Raw genomic sequence first — 22,263 nt, 5'->3', positions numbered from 1 at the left:
TTCGGCGTGGAAAATCTCGGAACATCCCCACCATCTCCCCCACTTACCTAGTTTAACTCTTTAATGACGCGCGAGCCTCCATCTAAGGCATTTCCACTCACTTACTAGGAAGTCGCATTCCAGACGAAACATCGTCTGTCCGATGCTTCCAATGACGCTAATCCCAAGATCCTCTTTATCACCACGCTTAGCATCTGTATCTCATATTTTCCCTCCTTCGTCCCCTCTCTAGGAACCGCGATCCACTGAAGATCACCTGAGCTCGAATTTCCTGGACGTCTCCCCAGTCTGCATAGTCCTTCCCTTGATACCAGTCCAGTGAGAACTAAGCCGTTCGTTCCACTGAAGACCAATAAGGATTCTTCCCGCTCCGTGATCTTATTCAGCCAGTCCTACATCCGTTATTAGCACCCCGAGCAGACAGACACCCTGCTGTTCTCCGATCAGTCATAGTTACCCTGTCTATTCTTCTCAGTAAAGAGTCTCCAGATCCGTACGACGTGCCTTTCCTGGTGACCAGTGTATCTCCGATCTTAATCCCCGCACCCGTCCACAAGTCCTCTACAATTCGTACTTCGCCCTGCAATCTCTAGGCTCAACTTGGTGTCGCCTCCATTGATCCTCCCCTCCTTGCAGACTAGCGCTCGTCTTTTTTCATCCTCTCTCCTTCACGAGCACAGCTTGAGCTCCATCTTCATTTCCGAACCAGCAAACCTGTTTAGTTCCTATTTCTCCGATCGCTCGCCCGTTCTTTCCTCTGCTTTCTCTACATGCTTCCACCGTCCACTCCTCACCCAGCAGCTTGCCTCTCGAATTCTTGGTCCTAGTTCCATCTGCCTCGTCTGAGCTTATCCCCTGTGCCTATGATGTCTTGTTCCATCATCTGCCTCAAACCCCTTCTAAACTCAGCCAAGTTCCCTGCATCTCCATCCTTTTATCTTTTCTTCCAGCAGACTCTATCAGCGCACTTCATGCAGACAAAATCCGTCTCACGTTGCCACCCTCCAGACCTGTACATGCCACAGCTCCACATCCGGTCATTTCAGTGTTCTCTACCGGCTAGCCTCTTTTCAGTCATGGCCTTCAACTTGCCTGCAGTCCAGCAAACCGCACAAGCCCCCAACACGCACTGGGCTGCTGGCACCCCTGCCCCTTCCCTTTCTCTGGCTTGTTGTTTCCTCTGCCTTAGCTCCCCTCACCCTCCCTGAATCCCATGAAACTCCCCTGTAGCAGCTCTGTTGCTGGCTCCTTCGCTGACTGTTGTGCCGCTGCCTGATACCCGAGGCTACTTATACCGACCCCTAATCAGTAAGCCCCGCCCCACTAAGGCTCATCCTCTCTCCACACATGGCCCTAGCACCTTCACACACACTCACTCATCACCACAAACTCCACCAATACAATCCACAAACTACAAAAACCTGCTCCTCCAACAGAACTCCCACTGAAACTCCCCTGCTAGCAGCTCTGTTTGCTGGCTCCTGTGCCGCTGCAGCTTTTGTCCCAGTCTCTCTTCTCTGACTCAGTTTCAAGGCAACTCACTTTTGTAGGTGTCACAATCTTACCAGCAATGTGTGTGGACAAGGTGGTATGTGAAACCCAGCCCCTCATTCAGGGTAGTTCCATTATTGCTTAAGGGATTGGCGCTCTCTGTCGGTCCTCTTTCTTTTCATTCATTCACACTCTCTCAAAAGCACCTCCACTTGAGTTGTTTGTCTTTTCTCTTGCCAGGATGAAGAGAGCACAGTTTGGACCCCATGACTGGCTGTCTCTTCCGGTACCAACTGGTCCCAGTTGGTTGCTGGTGGACACCCTGGAACCAGAGACCGCCTACCAGTTCAGTGTCTTGGCTCAGAACAAACTGGGTACAAGCGCCTTCAGTGAGGTGGTCACTGTGAACACGCTAGGTGAGTTGAGACAGCATGGGGATAATAAAGCAGCTCAGTCCCTGGATATGAAGAGAATGGAGATGGGTAGTGAGATGAGGCAGGGTCTTTTGGTCACATTCAGTGGGCCCGCTCTCATGTTAATGGTGCCAGTGACATTGCCCAGGCAAGTACCAATATGCCCCATGGCTTAGTCATCAAGCACCATGGGATTCACCAGATTGCAGAGATAAATGTTGAAATTTTGTCTTGAGTGGTGACTTGTTGGCTCAGGAGTCTCATACCTCAATACCTTTTACCTCCAGGTCTCTGTTTTACATGCAGCCCAGGCTGGTAATAACCAAAACTCATTGGCACTAACCGGTTGTAATGTACACGCTATCTCAGTCTAGGTCACAGCACAGAATCGCCATTCCTGCTGGTTCTGTTGTGGGTGGTCTCAGAAAGGTCCAGGAATGAGTGGACTTTGAGACTGTATCCCTGTTTCTTCTTAGCCTTCTTGTATCTGTGGCTGTTCCTTTTCTCATAAAGACTTCTTGGCATCTTTCAGAGAAGAGACCTTGTTGATGCTACCTGTTTGGCTGCATGTCTTTAAACCTACAGGTTGCAGAGCAGTAGGAACTGCCATAGTGGATCAAACCAGAGTCCCTCTAGTCTGTTACCCAGTCTCAGACAGCAGCCAATGGCCAGTGCTTATGAAAAACTATTAAAATGGTCTTAGTGCTCCTCCGTTGTGCGGTCCTTTCCTGTAAATCTTGCAGGGGGCTGGTGTATGCCTTGAGACCTGTGGAGTCACAGCTCTTGAGGCTTAAATCCTAACCAGCACAGCTGCTGGTGGTGTTGGATCTGCAGAGGAAGGATGAGAGAAGAGAAGGGAGCATGTGCACACTGCAGTGAACAGGAGAAAGTAGCCAGTGGTAGAACTTTTTTTTTTTTCTTGACTCCACGGAATGCTTTCTCTGCCCCATCCCCTCCCTGTCCCGTGTGTCTTCAGCATTCCCTGTAACAACTCCAGAGCCACTGGTGCTGGTTACCCCACCGAGGTGCCTAACAGCCAATCGGACGCAGCAAGGAGTCCTGTTGTCTTGGCTTCCTCCAGCCAATCACACCTTTCCAATTGACCATTACATCATGGAGTTCCGCGTAGCGGAGAGGTGGGAGATATTGGATGATGCCATCTTGGGGAGTGACAATGACTTTTTCGCCAAGGATTTGTCTCAGGTAAGAGGTGGCCGGAGAGCCCTTTGGTTTTTATAATGGATTGGCCTATGTCCTGGGTTAATGATTGTGAACCATCTGTATTGCAGCCTTGGGAGAGCATTCGGTGAATACTTTTAGGATGTCTGTCACTGTTACAGTAGGGGCTAATTTGGTGTCCCGAAGTCTAGACTCAGTGAAGAACAAATTCCCTTATCAGCACAGGGGAAGGGCAGTTCCTCTAGAACAATGTTGAGGATTCCCATTATTAGATCTGGAGAAGGCATCCTGGTGTCTGATTTGCTTTGGTGTGCTAAATTGTTGAAGAAAGCTTCTAACTAGTGGCTCATGTTGTTGTATTTGGTGCTGTAGGACACCTGGTATGAGTTCCGTGTTCTGGCTGTCATGCAGGACCTCATCAGTGAGCCTAGTAACATTGCAGGTGTCTCCAGTACAGGTAAGTTTCCTTCCAGCCCCAAACAACTTAAGCACAGAGCCCAACATGGGAAGGCAATATTGCAGTGTGGTGAGATGCAAGGTCTGATCCTGCCAGGTACTTTGGGAATTGAGGGCCCTCTGACATAACCAGAAATGGAGTATTCTGCAACTCCCATGCAAAACACGGTGTTATATACTGTAACAGAGCACAATATGGTACCAAATAACAGAGCACAGCCCAAACCAAGGAGTCCCAGTGCACCACAGTTCTGCCACATGCACTGAGAACAGTGCTCCGACCCAGGAAATATGCATCATTGACATGAAAAAGAAAGCTGCATACATAGCCATGTGATACTGCACCAGGGAGTAAAAACAAAAGTGTTGTAGCTCCACAAAAGGGACTGCAACACACAGCAGCACAAGAAAGCACAGTGCAGCCCTGCATACACTACAGCACAGAGGAATATTTCACGGTCTACAGGAGAACCTACCATATAAAAAATAGCAAGTTGTGAAGGAAGGAAATATAATCCAGGAAAGGAGAGATGGAAATAAGAATTATGGGAACCTAAATTACACCTGCTCCTGATATGAGACCGATGATATCTCAACTGTGCTGGGTACAGGACAAATCCAGGTTAGCACTGCCCTCAAGTGGTGTTATGCAGAGGCACTTTGCTGGATGCAAGTTGCATACTTGACTTCGGTTTTTTTAACGTTAGATTCCTCTTTTGTAGTTTGCCTGCCTGAATTTGCTAGCTGTGGTGTGTGTAGCTGACCTCCGCTTATGGCCAGATGTAATTACACAATGTCAATTACTACTGTCTCAGCCCCAAAAGGTCTGCAAGCTGATGCTAGTGATGGGTTTACAAACACTGATATGAACATCTAAGTGGATAGATCAAGTAGTTAGCATAAATCATGTAAAATCACTTCCCAGTAATTATGTACACACACTTATAAATAAGCTGATGTTAAGTTTGCTGATTCAAATCCTGCCAAATCAGCAAACGCTGAACGTTGTTGGATAACTGTTCAGTGGCCTGTGGGTACTGATAGTGTGGGTCTCAGTGCATATCCAATAGGCAGGTATGCACATTAATTCTGGGGCACTTGCACACCACAGTGATGTGCATGATATAAAACATGGTGGGGGAGATAGGGGGGAGAACTACCATCACATTTGGTCTCCTTGTGGGTAGTCTCCTCAGAAAGACAAAGGACTGAATGGGGACACAGGGACTGAATTCCCCTTTAACTCCTAGAGGTGAGCCCTGCAAAGTTTCCAGTACTACTGCCAATGCTATAACTGCTCTCCAGTTAAGTAGATTGCCAATAGTGATGCTCTTTTGTGATGTGGATATGTCTTTATTAGGCTCTGGGCTGAGACCCAAAAGTATCTCATAGGCCACCTCCCAGGCATCTGAGAGTTAGAAAATGTTTACTCACTACCACTCTGGGCTTGATTTAAACCAGTAACCTAGTTGGGAAAGGCTCTGAACCCGAACGCCAGTCCCCTGAACCGTCCAATTCTGCACCTGATTTACATGCCCTGTGCAAACCTCACTTTACAAACAGTGGTGAGGCCTCTGGTTGTGGAGAACAGTTTCTTTTATAACTCAGAGGATTCCCATTTTTCTGCAGACATATTCCCTCCGCCTGACTTGACAGATGATGGTTTGGCCCGACCCGTGCTGGCGGGCATTGTTGCCACCATCTGCTTTCTGGCTGCTGCCATCCTCTTCAGCACACTAACTGCCTGCTTTGTCAACAAACAACGCAAACGCAAGCTCAAGCGCAAGAAAGGTGAGCCCTCTTACTTTGTATTTTCCCTCTGTGGCATTTTGTGGTCATCTTCCCTGTCTGTGTCTCGAACATCTTCAGGAGAAGCTTGCCCTTACTTGATCCTTCAGCTGTGACTGTTTGGATCCTGGCCCTTCCTTTCCCACCTATTTCTCACCTCTAATCGGAACAGATGGGTTAAATAATTAACAAGTGCCAGATGTGTGCTGAGGTCTGGAGGCTCGCTTTGAGAGAACCCCAATATCTCACCGTTGCGAAAGAAGAAGAAAGTGCTTGTGTGCTAGAGCAGCGTGAGGGAAGAGATGCGTTCTGGCTATACTGGAGCCTCTGCCGCGGTCTGAAACAACTTGTGATCAGAAATGGTAGAGGCAAGGTGGGGATGAAGATGAAATTGAGACAGGTTTCTAGGCTGAGGTGGCAGGGGGACCTTCCTAATGGTAATATCTGTTAGGCCAGTGAGTTTTAGGTTTGGGGATTTTTCATTCTTGGGGAGAGAACCTCCTTGCAGACTCTTCCCTTCCCACGGCCCTCCAGTGCTTGGTTCTCAAGTCACTTCCTTTTGAGGGCCACCAAGAACGGCTGCTCATATCACTGGTGTTCCATGGATCGTATAGCGTAAGAAATATTGCATTTTAGACTACAGAGCAGCAGTGGCCAAGTCATGGCTCTTTTACAGTTAGTGTAGCTTGCAGTACTCCCCCCACGTTCTCTGCTGACCAGACTGGGGAAGAGAGCTTGGGACTTCTGCCCTGCAGGGGAGGGGTGGGGGGGGTCTCGGTGCTTTAGCCCCCACGGAGTGGGAGGGGTGTCAGGGCTCAGGGCTTCAGCCAGGTGCGCCTCCCCAGCAGGTGCCACCCCACAAGGCAGGTTGTGAGTGTTTTGTGGCTCTCAGACGTCTGAAGATTTATTGTATCTGGCTCCAAGGGTCAGTAAGTTTGGCTACTCCTGCTATAGAGAATTTACCCAAAGGAAGTGGTGGAAGCCTCGTCACTTAAGTTGTATAAACTGAGACAGTGATGCCCCGCAGGGAAATTTATGTGGGCTGGGGATGCGGAGGGTGGACACTTTTTTTTTTTTTTTTTTTTAATTTTATTTAATTTTTTTATCTCTAGTGTGTATGATTTGGTGATAACAGAATGGATAGGAAACTGTCTGGAGTTATTTTTTGTCTGCGACTATTAAAGCACTAGAACAACCAAAATTTGGCCTCTTGTTGAGTGTCTTTTTTTTTTTTTTTTCTTGCTGTTGATTGTAAGATTTTTGTTTCCTCTTTCTGCGTAGTTGCGCCTCTTTAGAATTTTCTCTTCACTCCCCCTTTTATTCTTTTCCAGACCCTCCTCTCTCGATAACCCACTGCAGGAAGAGTCTGGAGTCTCCGTAAGTATCTCCGCCTTAGAGGTGCCACTCAGGCTGTGTTCTGTCAGATAGTTTTGGAGATACTTCTTTGTAGGGATGCTGCCCGCAGGAAATGAAAATATCTGATGTCGAGTGTCTCAAGTCAGCTGATCCTGGGGTCTGGTGCTTTTGGTGTTCCCTAAGTCTTTGGAACAGAATAGGCTGCAAGAGACTGCCTGGATTTAGAGCAGAAGTGGAGGAAAGTGTTGCGAATGAAGCCTGTTACAGGAGATTTCCCAAGGGAGTAGTTCTGGACTTCTTATTTTGAGGTGGAATTCTTAGAATCATAAAAGATTAGGGTTGGAAGAGACCTCGGGGGGTCATCTAGTCCAACCGCCTGCTCTAAGTAGTACCAACTCCAACTAAATCATCCCAGCCAGGGCTTTGTCAGGCTGGGCCTTTTTTAAAAAAAAAAAACAAAACACAAAAAACAAAAAAAACTCTCCAAGGACAGAGATTGCACCAGCACGCTAGGTAACCCATTCCAGTGCTTCACCAACCTCCTAGTGAAATAGTTTTTCCTAATATCCAACCTAGACCTCCCCCACTGCAACTTGAGACCATTGCTCCTTGTTCTGTCATTTGCCACCACTGAGAACAGCCGAGCTCCGTCCTCTTTGGAACCCCCCGTCAGGTAGTTGAAGGCTGCTATCAAATCCCGCCTCACTCTTCTCTCCTGCAAACTAAACAAACTCTGTTCCCTCAGCCTCTCCGTGTAAGTCATGTGCCCCAGCCTCCCGATCATTTTTGTTGACTCTCTCCAATTTGTCCACATCCCTTCTGTAGTGGAGAGCCCAAAAGTGGACTCAGTACTCCAGGTGTGGCCTCACTAGTGCCGAATAAAGGGGAATAATCACTTCCTTCCATCTGCTGGCAATGCTCCTACTAATGCAGTTCAATGTGTTGGTAGCCTGACACTGGCAATTTTTGAGTGGCTGCTTAAAAGAAGTGGTGGATCCTTAAAACAAGTTTCACTGTATCTAAGAATATTTCACCTTTTTGTTTTGTAACTGGGAAATTTAGAGTTCTACGAGCAACTCTTTTTGACTTGAAGATTCCCCTGTTTTATCTTCTCCACACTCCATTAAAGACCCTGGATCACTGTGTTCCACTGGTCTCAACTCCTTCCAGAGACCATCAGCAGTACTCAGTGCATCTGCCAGCAAGGGTAGAGAGTCAGGGGATATCTTTGGTGCGAGTGTAGTAGTCTGGCCTCTGATCACCTCATGTGGTAGCTTGAGGAGCATCATGCAAGAGACCTGTGCTGACCCTGACAGTTGATATTTTTTTATCTTGTTCTGCTGATGTCCTCTCCCTCGCCTCCCTCCTGTGGGCTCTTCCATTTCACTGAGAAGACCACACTTGTCAATTTTCTTGCCTCCATTATCTCAATTGGATCTGCTGAAGCTGGGTGTCTAATCCTGTTTGTCCCAAGACTTCTCTGTGTGTGTGTGTGGTGGGAATGGTAGGGGAGGTGGTAAACTTTTCTGAGAAGCTGCCTCTTTCTTCCTTTTCAAGCCTTAATCCTTACACTCCAGGGTTGGGGGAAAATCATAAGTATTTTTTCTTCTCATTTTGTGAGCTGGGATCAGAAGTTGCCAAATTCTGGAAGAGGTATGTCCTTGTGCTGTTCTTCCCCAACTGCAATCTGAAACACTAGAAATGAAATCATACCAGGGAGAATATCTTACTGGGAGGTTTCCCAGCCTAGTTTTGCAAGAGGCTCAGATAATTCAAATGAACATACAAACCTTTGGGTACTTAGCCAAACCGAAGCTAAGCTCTGGACCTGTTTTCATTCAGTCTTATGGGTCTGTGGAGCTAACGGCAAGAAATAGCAATGGATTGCCTCCTTGAGTGGGGGATGAGAGAAGATGAAACATTTCTCTGTTTGGCAGAGTCGGGGGTTGGGGGTGGGGAGGAGAGAAGTAGTGGCCACCTGTTTTTAGTCTTCTTACACATGCCTCTGCCCAGCACACTGCTGGGACCTATGTTAGAGCCACGTGAGCTTCTGCCATCATAATAATGCCCACACTAAATTCTTCCAGGCCTCCCTTTTCTGGGAACAATTAAGGCTTTTTCTTTTTGTGCCCAACTGGCCTGTGATCCTGCTGCGCAAGCCCCAGATTTTCTCCTTTCACCATGACCACCACCCCCTTTTTTTGGTTTCTCTCCTCTGTGGTCCAGGTTGTCTTCCGGTAAAGTGAGTCCCGAGAGCATCCGCACACTCCGTCCCCCCTCGGAGTCCTCTGATGACCAAGGCCAGCAGGGCAAGCGTATGCTGAGCCCCAGCAAGGAGAAGGAGTTGTCCCTTTACAAGAAGACCAAGAGGGCCATTAGCAGCAAGAAGTACAGTGTCTCCAAGGCTGAGGCTGAAGCCGAGGCTACTACCCCGATTGAGCTCATCAGCCGTGGGCCTGATGGCCGCTTTGTCATGGACCCCTCAGAGATGGAGCCCTCGCTCAAGACCCGCCGGATAGAGGGCTTCCCCTTTGTGGAGGAGACAGACATGTACCCTGAATTTCGCCAGTCAGACGAAGAGAATGATGACCCCATTGTGCCCTCATCTGTGGCAGCCCTCAAATCTCAGCTGACCCCTCTCTCTTCCAGCCAGGAATCTTACCTTCAGCCACCAGCATACAGCCCCAGATTCCACAGGGGCTTAGAGGGCACAGGTGCTCTGGAGAGCCGCCTGCAGGCCACTGGTCAGGCCAGACCGCCAGCCCCGAGGCCTTTCCACCACAGCCAATTTTACGGTTACCTCAGCAGCAGCAGTCCTGGGGAGATGGACCCTCCGCCCTTCTACATGTCAGAGGTCAGCCCTCTCAGCTCTGTCATGTCGTCCCCTCCTCTGCACCCTGAGGGGCCCTTTGGACACCCCACCATCCCCGAGGAGAATGGAGAAAATGCTTCCAACAGCACGTTGCCCCTGACTCAGACGCCAACGGGGGGCCAGTCTCCTGAGCCATGGGGTAGGGCTGAGTTCCCTTTCAGCAGCCTGGAGGCTTCTCCCATGATATTCCCTCAACAGCTCCACCAATGCGAGGTGGCAGAGTGTGTGCAGCTGACGGCCTGTCTTCCTAGGGGCCTGCCCCCTTCTTCCCTCCAGGTCCCTGCATCCTACCCTGGCATTCTGCCCTTGGAGGCACCAAAGAGTTGGACTGGCAAGCCACCTGGCAGAAGCCAACCCTCTGTGCCCACCACCACCAAATGGCAGGACAAACCTATGCAACCTATGGCGAGTCAAGGGCAGCTAAGACATACCAGTCAAGGTATGGGCATACCCGTGTTGCCTTACCATGAACCATCCGAGTCAGTCAGCCACAGTGGCACAAGCACATTTGGCCTGGACACTAGGTGGTATGAGCCCCAACCCAGACCTCGGCCTAGCCCTCGGCAAGTCAGGAGGGCTGAGCCCAGTTTACATCAGGTGGTGCTACAACCTTCGAGGCTTTCCCCTCTGACCCAAAGCCCCCTCAGCTCCCGCAACAGCTCCCCCGAGCTGACTGCACGTGCCAGACCGCGACCGGGTCTCATCCAGCAAGCGGAGATTTCGGAGATCACACTGCAGCCCCCCGCGGCAGTCAGCTTCTCCCGCAAGTCCACCCCGTCGACTGGCTCCCCAGCTCAAAGCAGCAGGGGAGAAAGCCCCAGCTACCGACCTGCCATGGCCTTCACCTCTTTGGCCACTGGCTATCCCTCCTCTCAGTGCCCCTCCCTTCCCGGGGACAGTATGGATGTTTTTGGACAAATTCCCTCTCCAAGGAGGGCTGGGGAGGAAATTCTCAGACCTGAGCCTACACAGACAACATTATCCACTTCGGGGTAAGTGTATGAATCCTTTAGCTTCCCTTTATCTGCCTTTCCTTCCCCACCTCACCTCACCCATTGCCTCCAACTCCCTCCTCCCATCATCATCATGATCATCATCATCTGAAATCATAGGGGTGGTCTGGACACGCTGCAGCATCCCTTTTGGAGGTGACTTCCAATTGTCATTGGTAGGACCCTGCTCTGATGAGGCTCTCGCTACCGGCACCGTTAGGACACTGCTCATGTTAGTAGATTAAATAGGCAGAAGAACAGTCGGTCATACATGGCGCATTATCTCCAACAGCTGCTCTACTCCTCACAAGTCTCTTTGGGATTGGGAGTGTCTGTGTCTTCAGATGTGTAGAAAAGGGTCTGTCCATGTAAGGAACTAGATTAGGGGTCTCGTTACCTGTGCTTGTTGGGTAAGTGACCAAGGGTCACCGGCAGTTTCCTTTCTTATTTCCTGGCTCTTGACTTTCCTGGAACATTTAGTGTGTGCCTGGCTCTCTGGCTTCTTTCTGCCCTTCCCCACAAAGTCTAGTGACCATAGCAACCCACAGAGATGGCCACAAAGGTCACCTTGCCGCTCCATCTCCAAAAGTGATGCTGCAGCCCCAAGACTCGGGTGGGGAGAGGGTGCAAGGACTTAGTCCCATGAACAACATGTCAGGAGAAGAAATTCACCCGAACGGAAACCAGGAAGCTGCTGGTATTTTCAGATCCTGCCCCCAAGAGCGAGGCTGCTGCACTAAACTCCAGCGGCTGGTTTTCCAGGTACCAGGGTTGCGCCAGGCAAAAGCGTCTTCCTGTTTTTCTTCTCTTTCGCTCCGTCTCTGCCTCTCTTTCTTCTTTCCCTTGTCTCTTTCGCAGCACCTTAGATCCTGTAGATGTTTTCCTTCCATCCTTTTGGTCTTTTGTTTTAAATTCTATTTTTCAAGTAGTGGGGCTTAAACTCTTGATCCCTCAACTCCTGGAGCTCGGGAATCAATGGCTTGAAGTAAACTATTAAGCTCAGTGCAGTTAAACTCAGTGGAGAGAGGAGCTGGGGCAGGCAAGGAGGAAGGGAGATGTCCAAACGTGTATTACCAGCATTGGCTGCAGTATAGGAGGTTAGTGTCACATCAGGAAAACAGCAAGGTTTGGGGGCGGGAGCCTGGCTGTTCACCCTGCGGTGCCCCTTGCATTTCACTACTTCTCTCTGGTACCTGGAAGCTTTAAATCCTTAGAAACCCAATTAGCCCATTCAGCACGGTTGTTGATTGCTGGTTTCTAGAGACTGGGTGAATGGGTCAGAGAGGGGTGCTTATACTGAAGGGAGCTCCGTAGTAACAAAATGAACCTCAAATCAATTCCCTTGTGGCTTTAAAATATATATATATATGTATATATAATATAAAATAATGTGTCTTCAAGCAATCTAATATAGCCAGGACACCTTGATGAGGCCCTGCAAGTATAGGGAAGTCACAGAATTGTCCTGTGTTAGAGCACTGTCTGCGCCTTTAAGCAGTGTTTTCATCCGCTTTGTTGATCTTTCTTTTCTGTTTCTTTCTCCCCTTTGTTTCCAGCCTTGTTCGGTTTGGGTTTTTTTTTTTTGTTTTCTTTACCCAATACTTCTCCTTTTGGCGTTTTTTGACGTGCTGATGTGTTGCGGAGCTCGGCTCCTGTGGGTGTTGTTAACTGCTTTGTTTTTGATTAATCTCAGCTATCTGGGCAGTGTTGTCGAGACAAGCTTCTCCTCAGCTCAATAGGTAAGGGTGATCCATGTCCGAAAGGATGGCGTGGGGGCTGTCGGAGGGTGGCGGGGAGCGGGGCATGGAAGGGGCTTTTCCAATCCCATCTCTTCCTTTAAAGGGGAATAAGGAATTGTAAAATACTAGGACAAAACTTTTGCACACATGGTCTCTGTGGCTTTTGGGTTTTCCCACTCAGCAGTGCCTCAGTGCTCTCACGGGTTCAGAGGGGCCTATCCACAGTCAGGATACAAGTAGAAAGACTTGGTATGGCTGTTACTTTTGTGGGAACAAGCCTGGTAGAGTGACCACATGTCCCGATTTTATAAGGACAGTACCGATTTTGGGGGCTTTTTCTTATATAGGCTCCTATTACCCTCCACCTCCTGTCTCAATTATTCACACTTGCTATCTGGTCATCCTAAAGCCTGTTGAGGAGGGTAGACAGCTCCTTATTCTGTATTTTGTAGGGAGATGCATGGTCTAGTGGATTGAACAGGGTTGGGAGCCAGGAACATGTAGGTTCTAATAGCAGCTCTGCCACTGACTCACATGACCTTGGGCAAGTCACTTCACCTGTCTATGCTTCCACTTTCCTCCTCTGGCCATGGGGATAGTAATACCTACCCAGATGAGTGGTGAGAAATGGTCTGTGAAAGTGTTTTATATAAATGTTTAGTGTTAGTAGACAATTAAATCTTAAAATATCACGTGGATACAAATAAGAGACTAACAATATGAAACGGGCATGTGTTCAGCCACACCTAATAGTAGCTTTCAGTTTGACATCAGCTAGCAAACAGTTATCTAGGACCACGATCTCATTCCATGAATTCAGTAAAGAGAACCCAATTTCAAAATACTTCTCCAGTTTTAACAGCCGAGGGTTCCCCCCTCCCTTTCATTCCCAAGATTTCTAAATTGTATTAAACCAGAGAAGTCCTGTTTTTTTTTTTTTTCCTTTAGCAGTTTTCAGTGGTACGCTGCATATCTTCAACTCATCAGTATTAAATCTTTCTGTTTTGAACTGTAGTAATGCAATTACAATAGAAACCTCACCTCTCTCTGAAATTTTCTCAATGAAATCTTGCATGTTGGCTTCAAACCCAACAACGATTACAGTGAATTAAGCAAATCTTGCAAGATTTTTCCAGGAAAACACCTTGTGGAGACTTTCTGGGGGCAGTTTCACAGATATAGCGAGGTCCTGGAACAGAAATGGAAGAGAGAAAAAGGAACTTGTTTCCAGACTTCTTTGTAGTGGTTGAGCTTCCTCCTCTTCCTTTCACTGAGTCCTTTTGTGCTCTAAGCTAGATGTTGCCAAGTCCTAGCTCTGAAGGCCAGAAGTGAAGGTCACCTGAAGTGACACGCAGTCCAATACCAACTGCATTGGCTGCCAGGGATGTAGTGTCCCAGGCCTACTTTCATTTTCACTATCTGAGAGTCTGCATGCACCCATAGAGCAGCAGATTCCCAGAAATTCACAGCTGCTGTGCCTGTGCTGCTTATCAAAGTGAAAGATCCAGCTTCTAGCCCAAGCATGTGCCCATGTGACTGGATAAGAGACCTGCTGGGTATAGTGTTACAGCTTAGCAAAAGCTGGAAGTGATACCCAAAGGGATACAATCCTAGCTCTCTCTGAGAATTGTGATCAGGGAGACAGATGGGGATGTCTGGAGGGTGTGTTGTGGGGGGATGGGAGGGCAATACAGACTTGGACATTCAACCAGGGGAGATAATGAGGTGTCGGACTGGTGGGTCTGTCGCACTGAGACCCATCTGGGTTGGGGGAGAGTGCAGAGTGTGCGACTGATAGAGGGAGCAGTGGCATCTTCATTACTGTCTCCTTTTGGAGCATTACCCTCATAGCTGCCAACCAGACGGCTTCAGTCCTTTCCAGAGCTTCATAAGCCACCGAGAGAGAGGTCCTCCTTTCAGGGTGTTCTTTTTAGCCCTGGAAACTTTCTGTCTCAGACCTCACACCCCACTCCAGGTACCCATGGCAGTCCTTAAACCTTTTCAATCCTCTTCTCATGCCGATTCCAGGCCGAGATGTTCATGCGTGCCTATAAAAGACCTCAACAGCGGCCAAGCCACAAAAATGTCCGTCAGCAAAGGCCCAATGACCAGGGACTGAAATGCATTTTACTCTGGGACTTGGGGGCAGAATACATTGTAGTCGAACCTGGGTTCACTGTCAGGTTCTCCTTCAGCTAGGGGAGGGAGCGAGCCATTATCTTGAATGGGGAAGGCAGAGGGATAATAAATCCTGCATACTAATAAGAAAGAAATCCCATAAACAGCGCAGCCATGTAATTTCTTTATCATTTAGTGTCGTAAAATTGTCAGTGGATCAGGGGCATGGGAGTTTTATACCAGACCAGCCAGGTTTTATGCTGCAGTAATAAAAGCAGAGAGGGGGAGGGGAGATGTGGTTTGAGCTCTGTGGTGGCTTACCCATCAGTAGCCGGGCACTGCTAGCAGTATGAATGGGATCTCTGCTGTGGGGATGCATGCAGATCAGGCTGGATAGGACAGGCAGTTGTGGGCAAATAGAGGGATACAAGTGACTCTCTGCATGCAGTGTTGGTTTATGTTCCCCCAGCATGGCTGGAGTGGGAAGGCTTTTGCAATATCTCTTGTTGTGTGAAGGGAAGGCAAGTTTTATTTAAGGGTGTGGGTAATTTATGCCATGATCAGATTAGCACTAGTAACTTTTCCTTTTCTTTTAATTGAATTCAATGTGCCGTGAACGTCTCTTAACTGGGAAGAGTTGGTTCTGTCATCTCGCTGCAGTAGGAAACCCAAAAACCACAGGGAAGGCAGGCGAGCACCTGTGCTACCTCTGCATCCTAGGCTGTCATGTGCTGGCAACCCCAGCTCCTCTCCTCCCTTTGGACAGCACAGTCAGTACCTGGTACTCAAAGCCTCTGATGCCTCCTAGGTGCAGGTGGCAAAACCATGCCCATTCCATGGGTGAGGAAGCTGCCCCACCCCCAGTGTGGGGAGGACAGTGACTTTTCTGGTTCAGTTTGAAACAACTAGGTTCCCCTTTAAAGATTGTCCATGTGCTGATCCTCTGCATGTGTTTCACACCCACTCTCGCTTGGAGAAGTTGAGTCCTCTTGTCTGAGTGTTTTTTCTTTTCTTTTTTCTTTTCTTTTTCTCTTTATTTTCTGACTCCTGATTGCATTTATCATCTTTTTTCCCCTCTGTGATCTTTTTTCTTCTTCCTGTCCTCTCCCACTCTTCTTTTCTTTTCCTCTCTTTCTTCCTTATTCCTCTCCTGTCAGCATGGTGAAGTCCGTTGTATAGATGAGTTGTGTTGTCTGCAGACCTGTAGACGGGATGCCATTTTCCAGTGTGCTCCCCGCTCTTATCGGCTCCTTTTTATCTCATTGTGGTGGTTGTGGCTTGGCAGCAGCTCTTTGGAAAGGGAGTGTGACTTATGTGTTCTCTAGCATCTTTTGATTTTGAAGGATCCTAAGCTGATCCCAAGTGATACACCCACAGCATCCTCTAGGTTGGAGGCAGAAGTCAATCCCGCACAAGACTGGAGGGGAAGAGGAAACTCCTACTCCTAAGAAAAGTCTCATGGGACCTTTAGTGTCCATGCAGCACACAACCGATCTTAGCTTGTAATATTTCCTTGCATGAAAGAACCCCATATTGATCAATGGAGTTTATAAGGGTGTAGGATGGAGTAAACCTGGCCAGGATTTGAACCTTTGGGATATAGGCTGTCTAGATGGTTTCACACCAGACCTTTAGTTGCCAAGCCATTGCTGAAGTTCTCTGCCCACTTGCTCAAGGGAAGAGAGTCAGGGAAGATGTGTGTGGTGAGGGAAGACTGTTATATTGCACCCTGGGATCTTCCTGCTTCCTCTTGTGACTTGGCTTCCCATTCTAGTGAAGATGGGTTGCAGTTCTTCCCTAGGCTTCGTCTGCCACTCTTCTAACTTCCTACATACAAAGGTATTTGAAGAATAGCAGCAGAGATTCTTTGCTGGGCTGGACTAGTGGAGCTGCTCTTTTAACCTAGGGATAAAGCCCTTCTTGCTGTGGATACTGGAGACTTTTTGTTTCAGCTCCGCTAAGGAGGAGTGGTGAGGCGTGCAAGCTTTGTAACTCGCTCTTCTCTTCTAGATATTGTGCTTTGTGCACTCCCACAATAACTGTGAGGCGCCTTCAGTAACTTTCTGTCCATATGGTTCTGACTCGCGCTTATCTGGACGTGTGGGTAAATTGAAGACAGAACTTCTCCATTAGTTCTTTTGACCCAAACCTGATGCTTTGTAGAGTCTGGGATCTGAGTTCACTTCAGAACCTTGTAGAAAATACCTGCTACGTTTTTAAAGCTACCTTGCCCTGTTATGACTCAGTGCTCCAGAGTGAATGAGTGCAGGGACAGGTTCCTCTGCATCACATGTGGTGTATTCTGGATGGTCTTTGTGCGTAGGCTTCTGCCCAAAACACTACAGAACGGGCAGGAGGAGTGAGAGGTCTTTTGTTGGTCTTAGAAACAATCACAGCAGGAGAGTTGGAGTTGACTGCAGAAAGAAAGGGTGGTGGAGAGGCTATAAATCTGTTGGCGAGTACCTGTCCTTTCCTCTGCCATTGTCCACTCTTTACATCTACGACACCTGAGATCAAACTCTATTTATGGTGAAACATGGGTTTAGTGCACTGGCTCTGTGTGGCTGGAAATGGGGGATTGGGAAGTCCTATTTTAGAGAACAAATGGAAATGAGTTTGATGGAGTTTCATCCTAATCTCTAGTGGGCATTTTTCTAGCATCATAAATGTCACAATTGCTAATATCTTCTTAGAAGAGGCATGTGGTAGAAGTGGCAAGGGCTGCTACAGCTCAAGGCTGAGCGGTATCGATATAGTTGTGTGGCAGTGGGGACCAGCGGTGGAATAGGTGCTGCAGGTTAGAACTGCTTCTCAGCTCAGGATTTAAAGAGCAGAAGCTGTTTCACCTTGTGGTGGAAGACCAGGACTGGAATGGGTCACTCTTGGTCAGGGTTGAGTTGCATTGTCAGAACCATTTAGAGAAGTTCACTCAGTACCTGCCTGCATATAGCAGCCATGCACTTGCTTGTATCCCATTGTCCTAAAACTGAAAACTCAGTATAATCAGGCATGGAGTAATGTGTGTGTAAGCTGGGTGCAGAGGAGGGCAACCATTAGCGTTGCCTGTGCCAGTTGTTCTTCAGCGGCATAAAATAATGTGTAGCTCATCAGAGTACACCAAATAGCGAGATGTTATGGGGACGCTAGCTTCTAAAATTAAGCTATAACCCTGTATTCACCATTGGAGGCAAAATTTGGCTTCCTGAGAGCAATTTAACTGTAGCCCCATCACTCTTACACATCCTAAATCTAGCCCATCTTAGGAGGGTGAAATTCTCACTTGACTCCAACAGGAGGGAATTGTAGCTTGTCTAAAAAAGGTGTTTTGTCCTCTGCTGAAGCTAATGCTGCCTGCTTTGTGGGGAGTTTGAGCTGTTCCATCAGACATGGTCTTGAGGATCTGTCTCTTTGCACGTTAGTCAAATCTGGACGTCGGTGCTTGAGCGGTGAATATGAAAGAAGCTGTTTTATACCCTGAACCTTACAGCGTCAATTGCATCTGCTGTTTCCCAGCTGCTCAATCAAATTACTCATTACGTTCTATACGCTTCTCAGTGCTGTTAGCAAAATCAAGAAACTTTGCCAGTCATATCAGTGTCTTTAAAAACTTTGGAAGTCACCAGCCTGCAGTATTCTAGCTAAGCACCTTCTGCTAAAAAAGCCACTTGCCGCATCAGCTCGTCTTGTCCCAGCGTAAAGTCTCTCACCATGCCACTGTGGCCTTGCCCCCAAAATGCAATGAGGGAAGTGGCATCGAGTAATGGGACGGCCGGTTCTGTATATACGAAACACTCGGATTTCCTCCTTGAACAAATGTCGACTACAATGAGATGCCACCAGCTGAACAGGATGAGAATAAAGAATAATTTCCACATCCAGATTTTCACAGCTAAATGGATGGAATGCCCTGAGTTTGGCCCACAGATACCTAACTCCTCTGTGATGTCTTGTATCAGGGCATGTTGCAACATTTTTTAAGCCTCACGAAGCCCCCTGTGCAGTAAGTATTATCTTTATTTTGCAGATGAGGAAATGGAGACACATTGAGGAATAAGTTACTTGGCCAAGCTCTTGCAGTGACTGAGCAGAGAACAGAATCCAAGTATCTACTCCAACCCCCACTTCTTTCAGTCCTCCCCAGACCTGATCTGATTGCAACGCAGGATAGGGTTTCATGTGTCTTGCAAGTTCTTGTGCTTTCCAAGGACGCATGCAATTTCAGGCGTCTTAAATTCAGGGTTAAGACCTAAGCCTTAACTTAACTGAGTGTGTGTTTTGTAGTTTGCTTTTCTCTTTGTGAGCATTGAAAGGAAAGGCAAATCCTCCTCTTCCTGACCTGCTGTTGAATCAGGGGCTGGTTTCTTGACTAATGCTCCACATTGGACAGGAAGAATCTTCTGTGTATTGGATTTATCTCTGGGAGGGCTCCAGATGGCCAATAGAGGAGAGTTCACACTGGCATCCGAGTGACAGAGTGTCTTCGGTTTAGGGCCATTAGCAGTGCAGATTCCCCACAGACTGTTAGGCAAACCGGACCGGCTTTAGGTCCTTGCATATTTTCTCCATTGATCCCACTTTTATCTGTGGAAAATGCACTGGCCAAGGTAATCATTGTCTTTGTCCAAATCTTGTTTTGCTTCTGCTGCTCTAGCCTGCCCTATTTGCTCTCTATCTCTTTGTATGGGAAAACTAGAATTCCCCCACTTCTTTTACCATAGGCTGCCATGCAGCAGGCATGTAAAAGTGAGTTTTGCCTCTCTGAACATGTCATCTTCCATCAACCCCACGGTTATCGGTTTCATCTCAGTTTCTTCTGCTGCCTTGACGATGAGCACAGGGGAGTTGATGGGAGCAAATGAGAATCCCAGAGTGCTGGACTACTCTTGGTTAATCTCAAATGCAGTGAAGTGTGAACAGAGGACCAGCTCCCATTTGGGTTCAGATTAACCCTTTAAGGGGAGTGTTACTGAAGTGTACATGATCTGACACATAGACACCCCATTCTTACCCCCATTGCCAAGTCTCTTTCTTTGAACCCTTCCGTTGATGTGCGGAAGGTGTAAGTGCAGTATTCCTTGCTGGTGCTAACTCTTGGAAACTGCCACTCAGGAAAGAATTGTTGCCTTTATTTTCCTCTTCCTCTCAGAACTTTCTATGAAGCATGGTCAAACTTTGTGCATCCCCAGGAGATGCAGAACAACAGACTTTTTTGTCTGACCGTAGCATTTACCTGGCATATAGCAGGAGATGCGGGGGGACAGGCTGACATTTGATAACATTACCAGGATGAGGAGAGCCTGGGAATTCAGGAAATGTTACGAGCTACCCCTCTCTTAGCAAGTACAGTATTTTGAGACAATTTGATCAGTCGTCTCCAGTGAGTGAGTCAGTAATGATACCAAGAATGTCTCCTCCTACTTTGAAAGGTGTGAATGTATTGGAGGCTCAGTGAATTAAATCTCAGAAGAGCTGGGTTTGAGTATTGGCTTGGTCTCACAGTGAAAACTACTTTGTGGACCTGGCCTATTCACTTATGGGCATGTGCTCATATCTCAACACTCCCCCCATCCACTCTTTGGCACTCTGCCTGCTAGTCAGGACTGTGGCACTCCGCTGGAACAAGGGGCTCCAAGGCTTGAGAGAACTGCAGGTCACAACTGAGCTGTGTGAAGGCTTCAGTACAGCCCTTGTCTCTAGTCTGGTCCGAACTGTCAAGACTCAGAATCTTTCTTTGATGGATAGCAAACTTTCAGTTTTGGCAGAGAGGTGCCTCAAGATAGAACTGGCAGGGGAAAGGTATGGGAAACAAGGAGAAGAATGGGAAAGTCAATAAAGACTTTGTGAAAACTGGAAAATATATAGTTGGGCAGACTTCGTCCAGAGGGAAAGGTTTTCCTATACTCCCCTGGCCCCAGTGTCCTGTCTTCCAATTTCTAGTCAGGGAAGGACTAGCAGACTAGAAAGAAGTGCACACAAAAAAAAACTTAAGCAAAGAGCCTGTTTCCTGTGCACCAAATTCCAGAGAAAATATTTACCTTGTAACAGGCTTTGGTGGAAGAATAAACCAGCCGTAAATAAATTAGTGAAATGGGCTGGGGAAACTCGCCCTGCCCCTCGATAATCTCTTGTAAGTACTTTAATTTCAAAGTCCTGGTTTGTCTTATCCTACTGGGGAAGAAAATCCGAAGCCTGGCATCGAAGGATTAAACAGAACCTATCATCAACTCTTATTTTATTGTGTGTTGTGGCTCAGAGCCGTGATCCTGGAAGGGGGTACCAACTTGCCAGCCCCAACAATGCTGGCCTGTAAACTCTTCGTGTTTCTGTTTGCCGTTTGGTCCCTGTTTTTGCTGTGGGGTTGGGGAAGGGAAGGGTCACCGCTTGCGTTCTGTCTGTCTGGGCCACTGTTGCCACAGCTTTCGATGCGCATAGCGGTAACATGGGTGCCGCTGTCCTGTTTCCATACGCCTTTTGCTTTCCCTTCCTTTAAAGGGCCTTGATGCGGGTTCCCAGAAGTGCCTTGTCGGACATAGGATCTGCCCCTTTCTACCTACTTTAATGGTTTTGAAATTACAGAAACAAATGCATTTTTAAGATGTGAGCCTCGGTACCAGTTGTCTTACAGTGTGGCTCTTTCAATTCCTCCACAGCTTAGCCATCAGCAGGCTTTTGATTCTGTCCACAGGAACAACCAGGGCTGGAGCCTAACACCTCTATATAAACTTTACCTGTTTCTGCCTGACCTACATTCATCCATGGTATGAGAGGGAGGGAAACAGTGGACAGGAAGTATGTATGTGTGTGTGTGGGGGAAACTACAGCTGTCCCTAAGGCAGTGAGTAGATGGTGTCATGTTTCCACCAGCGTAGTATTTAGCTCCAGTGCAGCCGGCTGACCTTATTCCATCGGTCCAGGATTCCTCACATTTTCCTTTCCATGGCAGAGGATGACGGGTCCCTTCCCACCCGAGAACTCTTCTGGCTGGAGTGTGACAGGGGGCCACTGATGGCACATGTCTGCTTTTCCTTTCTAGAGAACATCCATCTCCATCCGGGAATGCTGCTGCACCTGAGAGGCTCGAAGCTCTGAAATACCAGCGGATAAAGAAGCCCAAAAAGTCATCCAAGGGCTCCTCAAAATCCAGAAAACAATCCAGTGAGTGTGAGGATCACAAGACTCCCCACTAGTCTCCCTGTCCATCCTCTGTTTGAAGCCTGATCCAACGCTCATTAAAGTCTCTGACTCTAATGGGAATTGATTCAGGCCCGTGGTCTGAAGGTCTCTGTTGAGCTACTATAAAACCTATGTTTTATTCTCTTGCTCAACAATTCCTTACAAAGGAAGCAGGCTCTTTTTCCATGAGGCCACAGGGGCTTCCCTGCTCCTTTCAGCTGTAAAATGGAAGGCCCCATTTCCTGTTGGTTTTTTTTTTCCCTGGGATGTTAGTCCAGATCTTAGCCCAGAAGAGGAAGGGGATAACTTCCCTTTGTAGTCCTGAAATTATCTGGAGAGCCCTGGAATGACCCTTCTTCCAATGCCTTTAGTGGCTCTGTCTATTTAAATTCAAGATCCTCCTACATCTCTCCACCTACATCTCTGCTGTCATTTCCTCCTGCCCCCTATCTTCTCCTCAGGTCCTCTGTCGTGAATATTCCCTTTGTCTCCTACCCCCCTGCTGAGCTATGTGCCTTCCTTCGCACTGTCCCCTACACTTAGAACAACCTTCCTCTTCCTATTCTCCATTAAATCCCTCCAAAAACCCTCCTCCATCAGCTGAGCATCCTATGTTAACCTTCTCCCCAGCCAAACCACGGAGGTTGGTACGTTATCCTGATTTAGACTGTGAGCTTCTCAGGGCC

The 22,263-nt window shown here is 47.9% G+C and overlaps 1 protein-coding gene across 4 annotated transcripts in view; it reads left to right on the top strand.

Annotated features, from left to right (window-relative positions):
- The window catches only part of IGSF9B (immunoglobulin superfamily member 9B), a 100,440-nt gene that overhangs the window by 76,727 nt on the left and 1,450 nt on the right, over positions 1-22,263 (top strand). For 2 of the 4 annotated variants that reach the window (XM_032802403.2, XM_032802402.2), the window contains exons 13-19: positions 1,732-1,907; positions 2,881-3,107; positions 3,456-3,540; positions 5,169-5,330; positions 6,659-6,704; positions 8,910-10,547; positions 21,438-21,559. In XM_032802403.2, the coding sequence (XP_032658294.1) occupies positions 1,732-1,907; positions 2,881-3,107; positions 3,456-3,540; positions 5,169-5,330; positions 6,659-6,704; positions 8,910-10,547; positions 21,438-21,559 (2,456 nt within the window). Of the gene's footprint in view, positions 1-1,731; positions 1,908-2,880; positions 3,108-3,455; positions 3,541-5,168; positions 5,331-6,658; positions 6,705-8,909; positions 10,548-12,240; positions 12,287-21,437; positions 21,560-22,263 lie in introns of those variants that run through there. The other 2 variants (XM_032802405.2, XM_032802406.2) reach the window with 2 other exon arrangements.

This window comes from Chelonoidis abingdonii, chromosome 18 (genome assembly GCF_003597395.2).
Source record: "Chelonoidis abingdonii isolate Lonesome George chromosome 18, CheloAbing_2.0, whole genome shotgun sequence".
Classification (NCBI taxonomy): domain Eukaryota; kingdom Metazoa; phylum Chordata; order Testudines; family Testudinidae; genus Chelonoidis; species Chelonoidis abingdonii.
The sequence above is the reverse complement of the archived record's forward strand: the minus strand, read 5'-3'. Positions and strand labels throughout refer to the sequence as shown.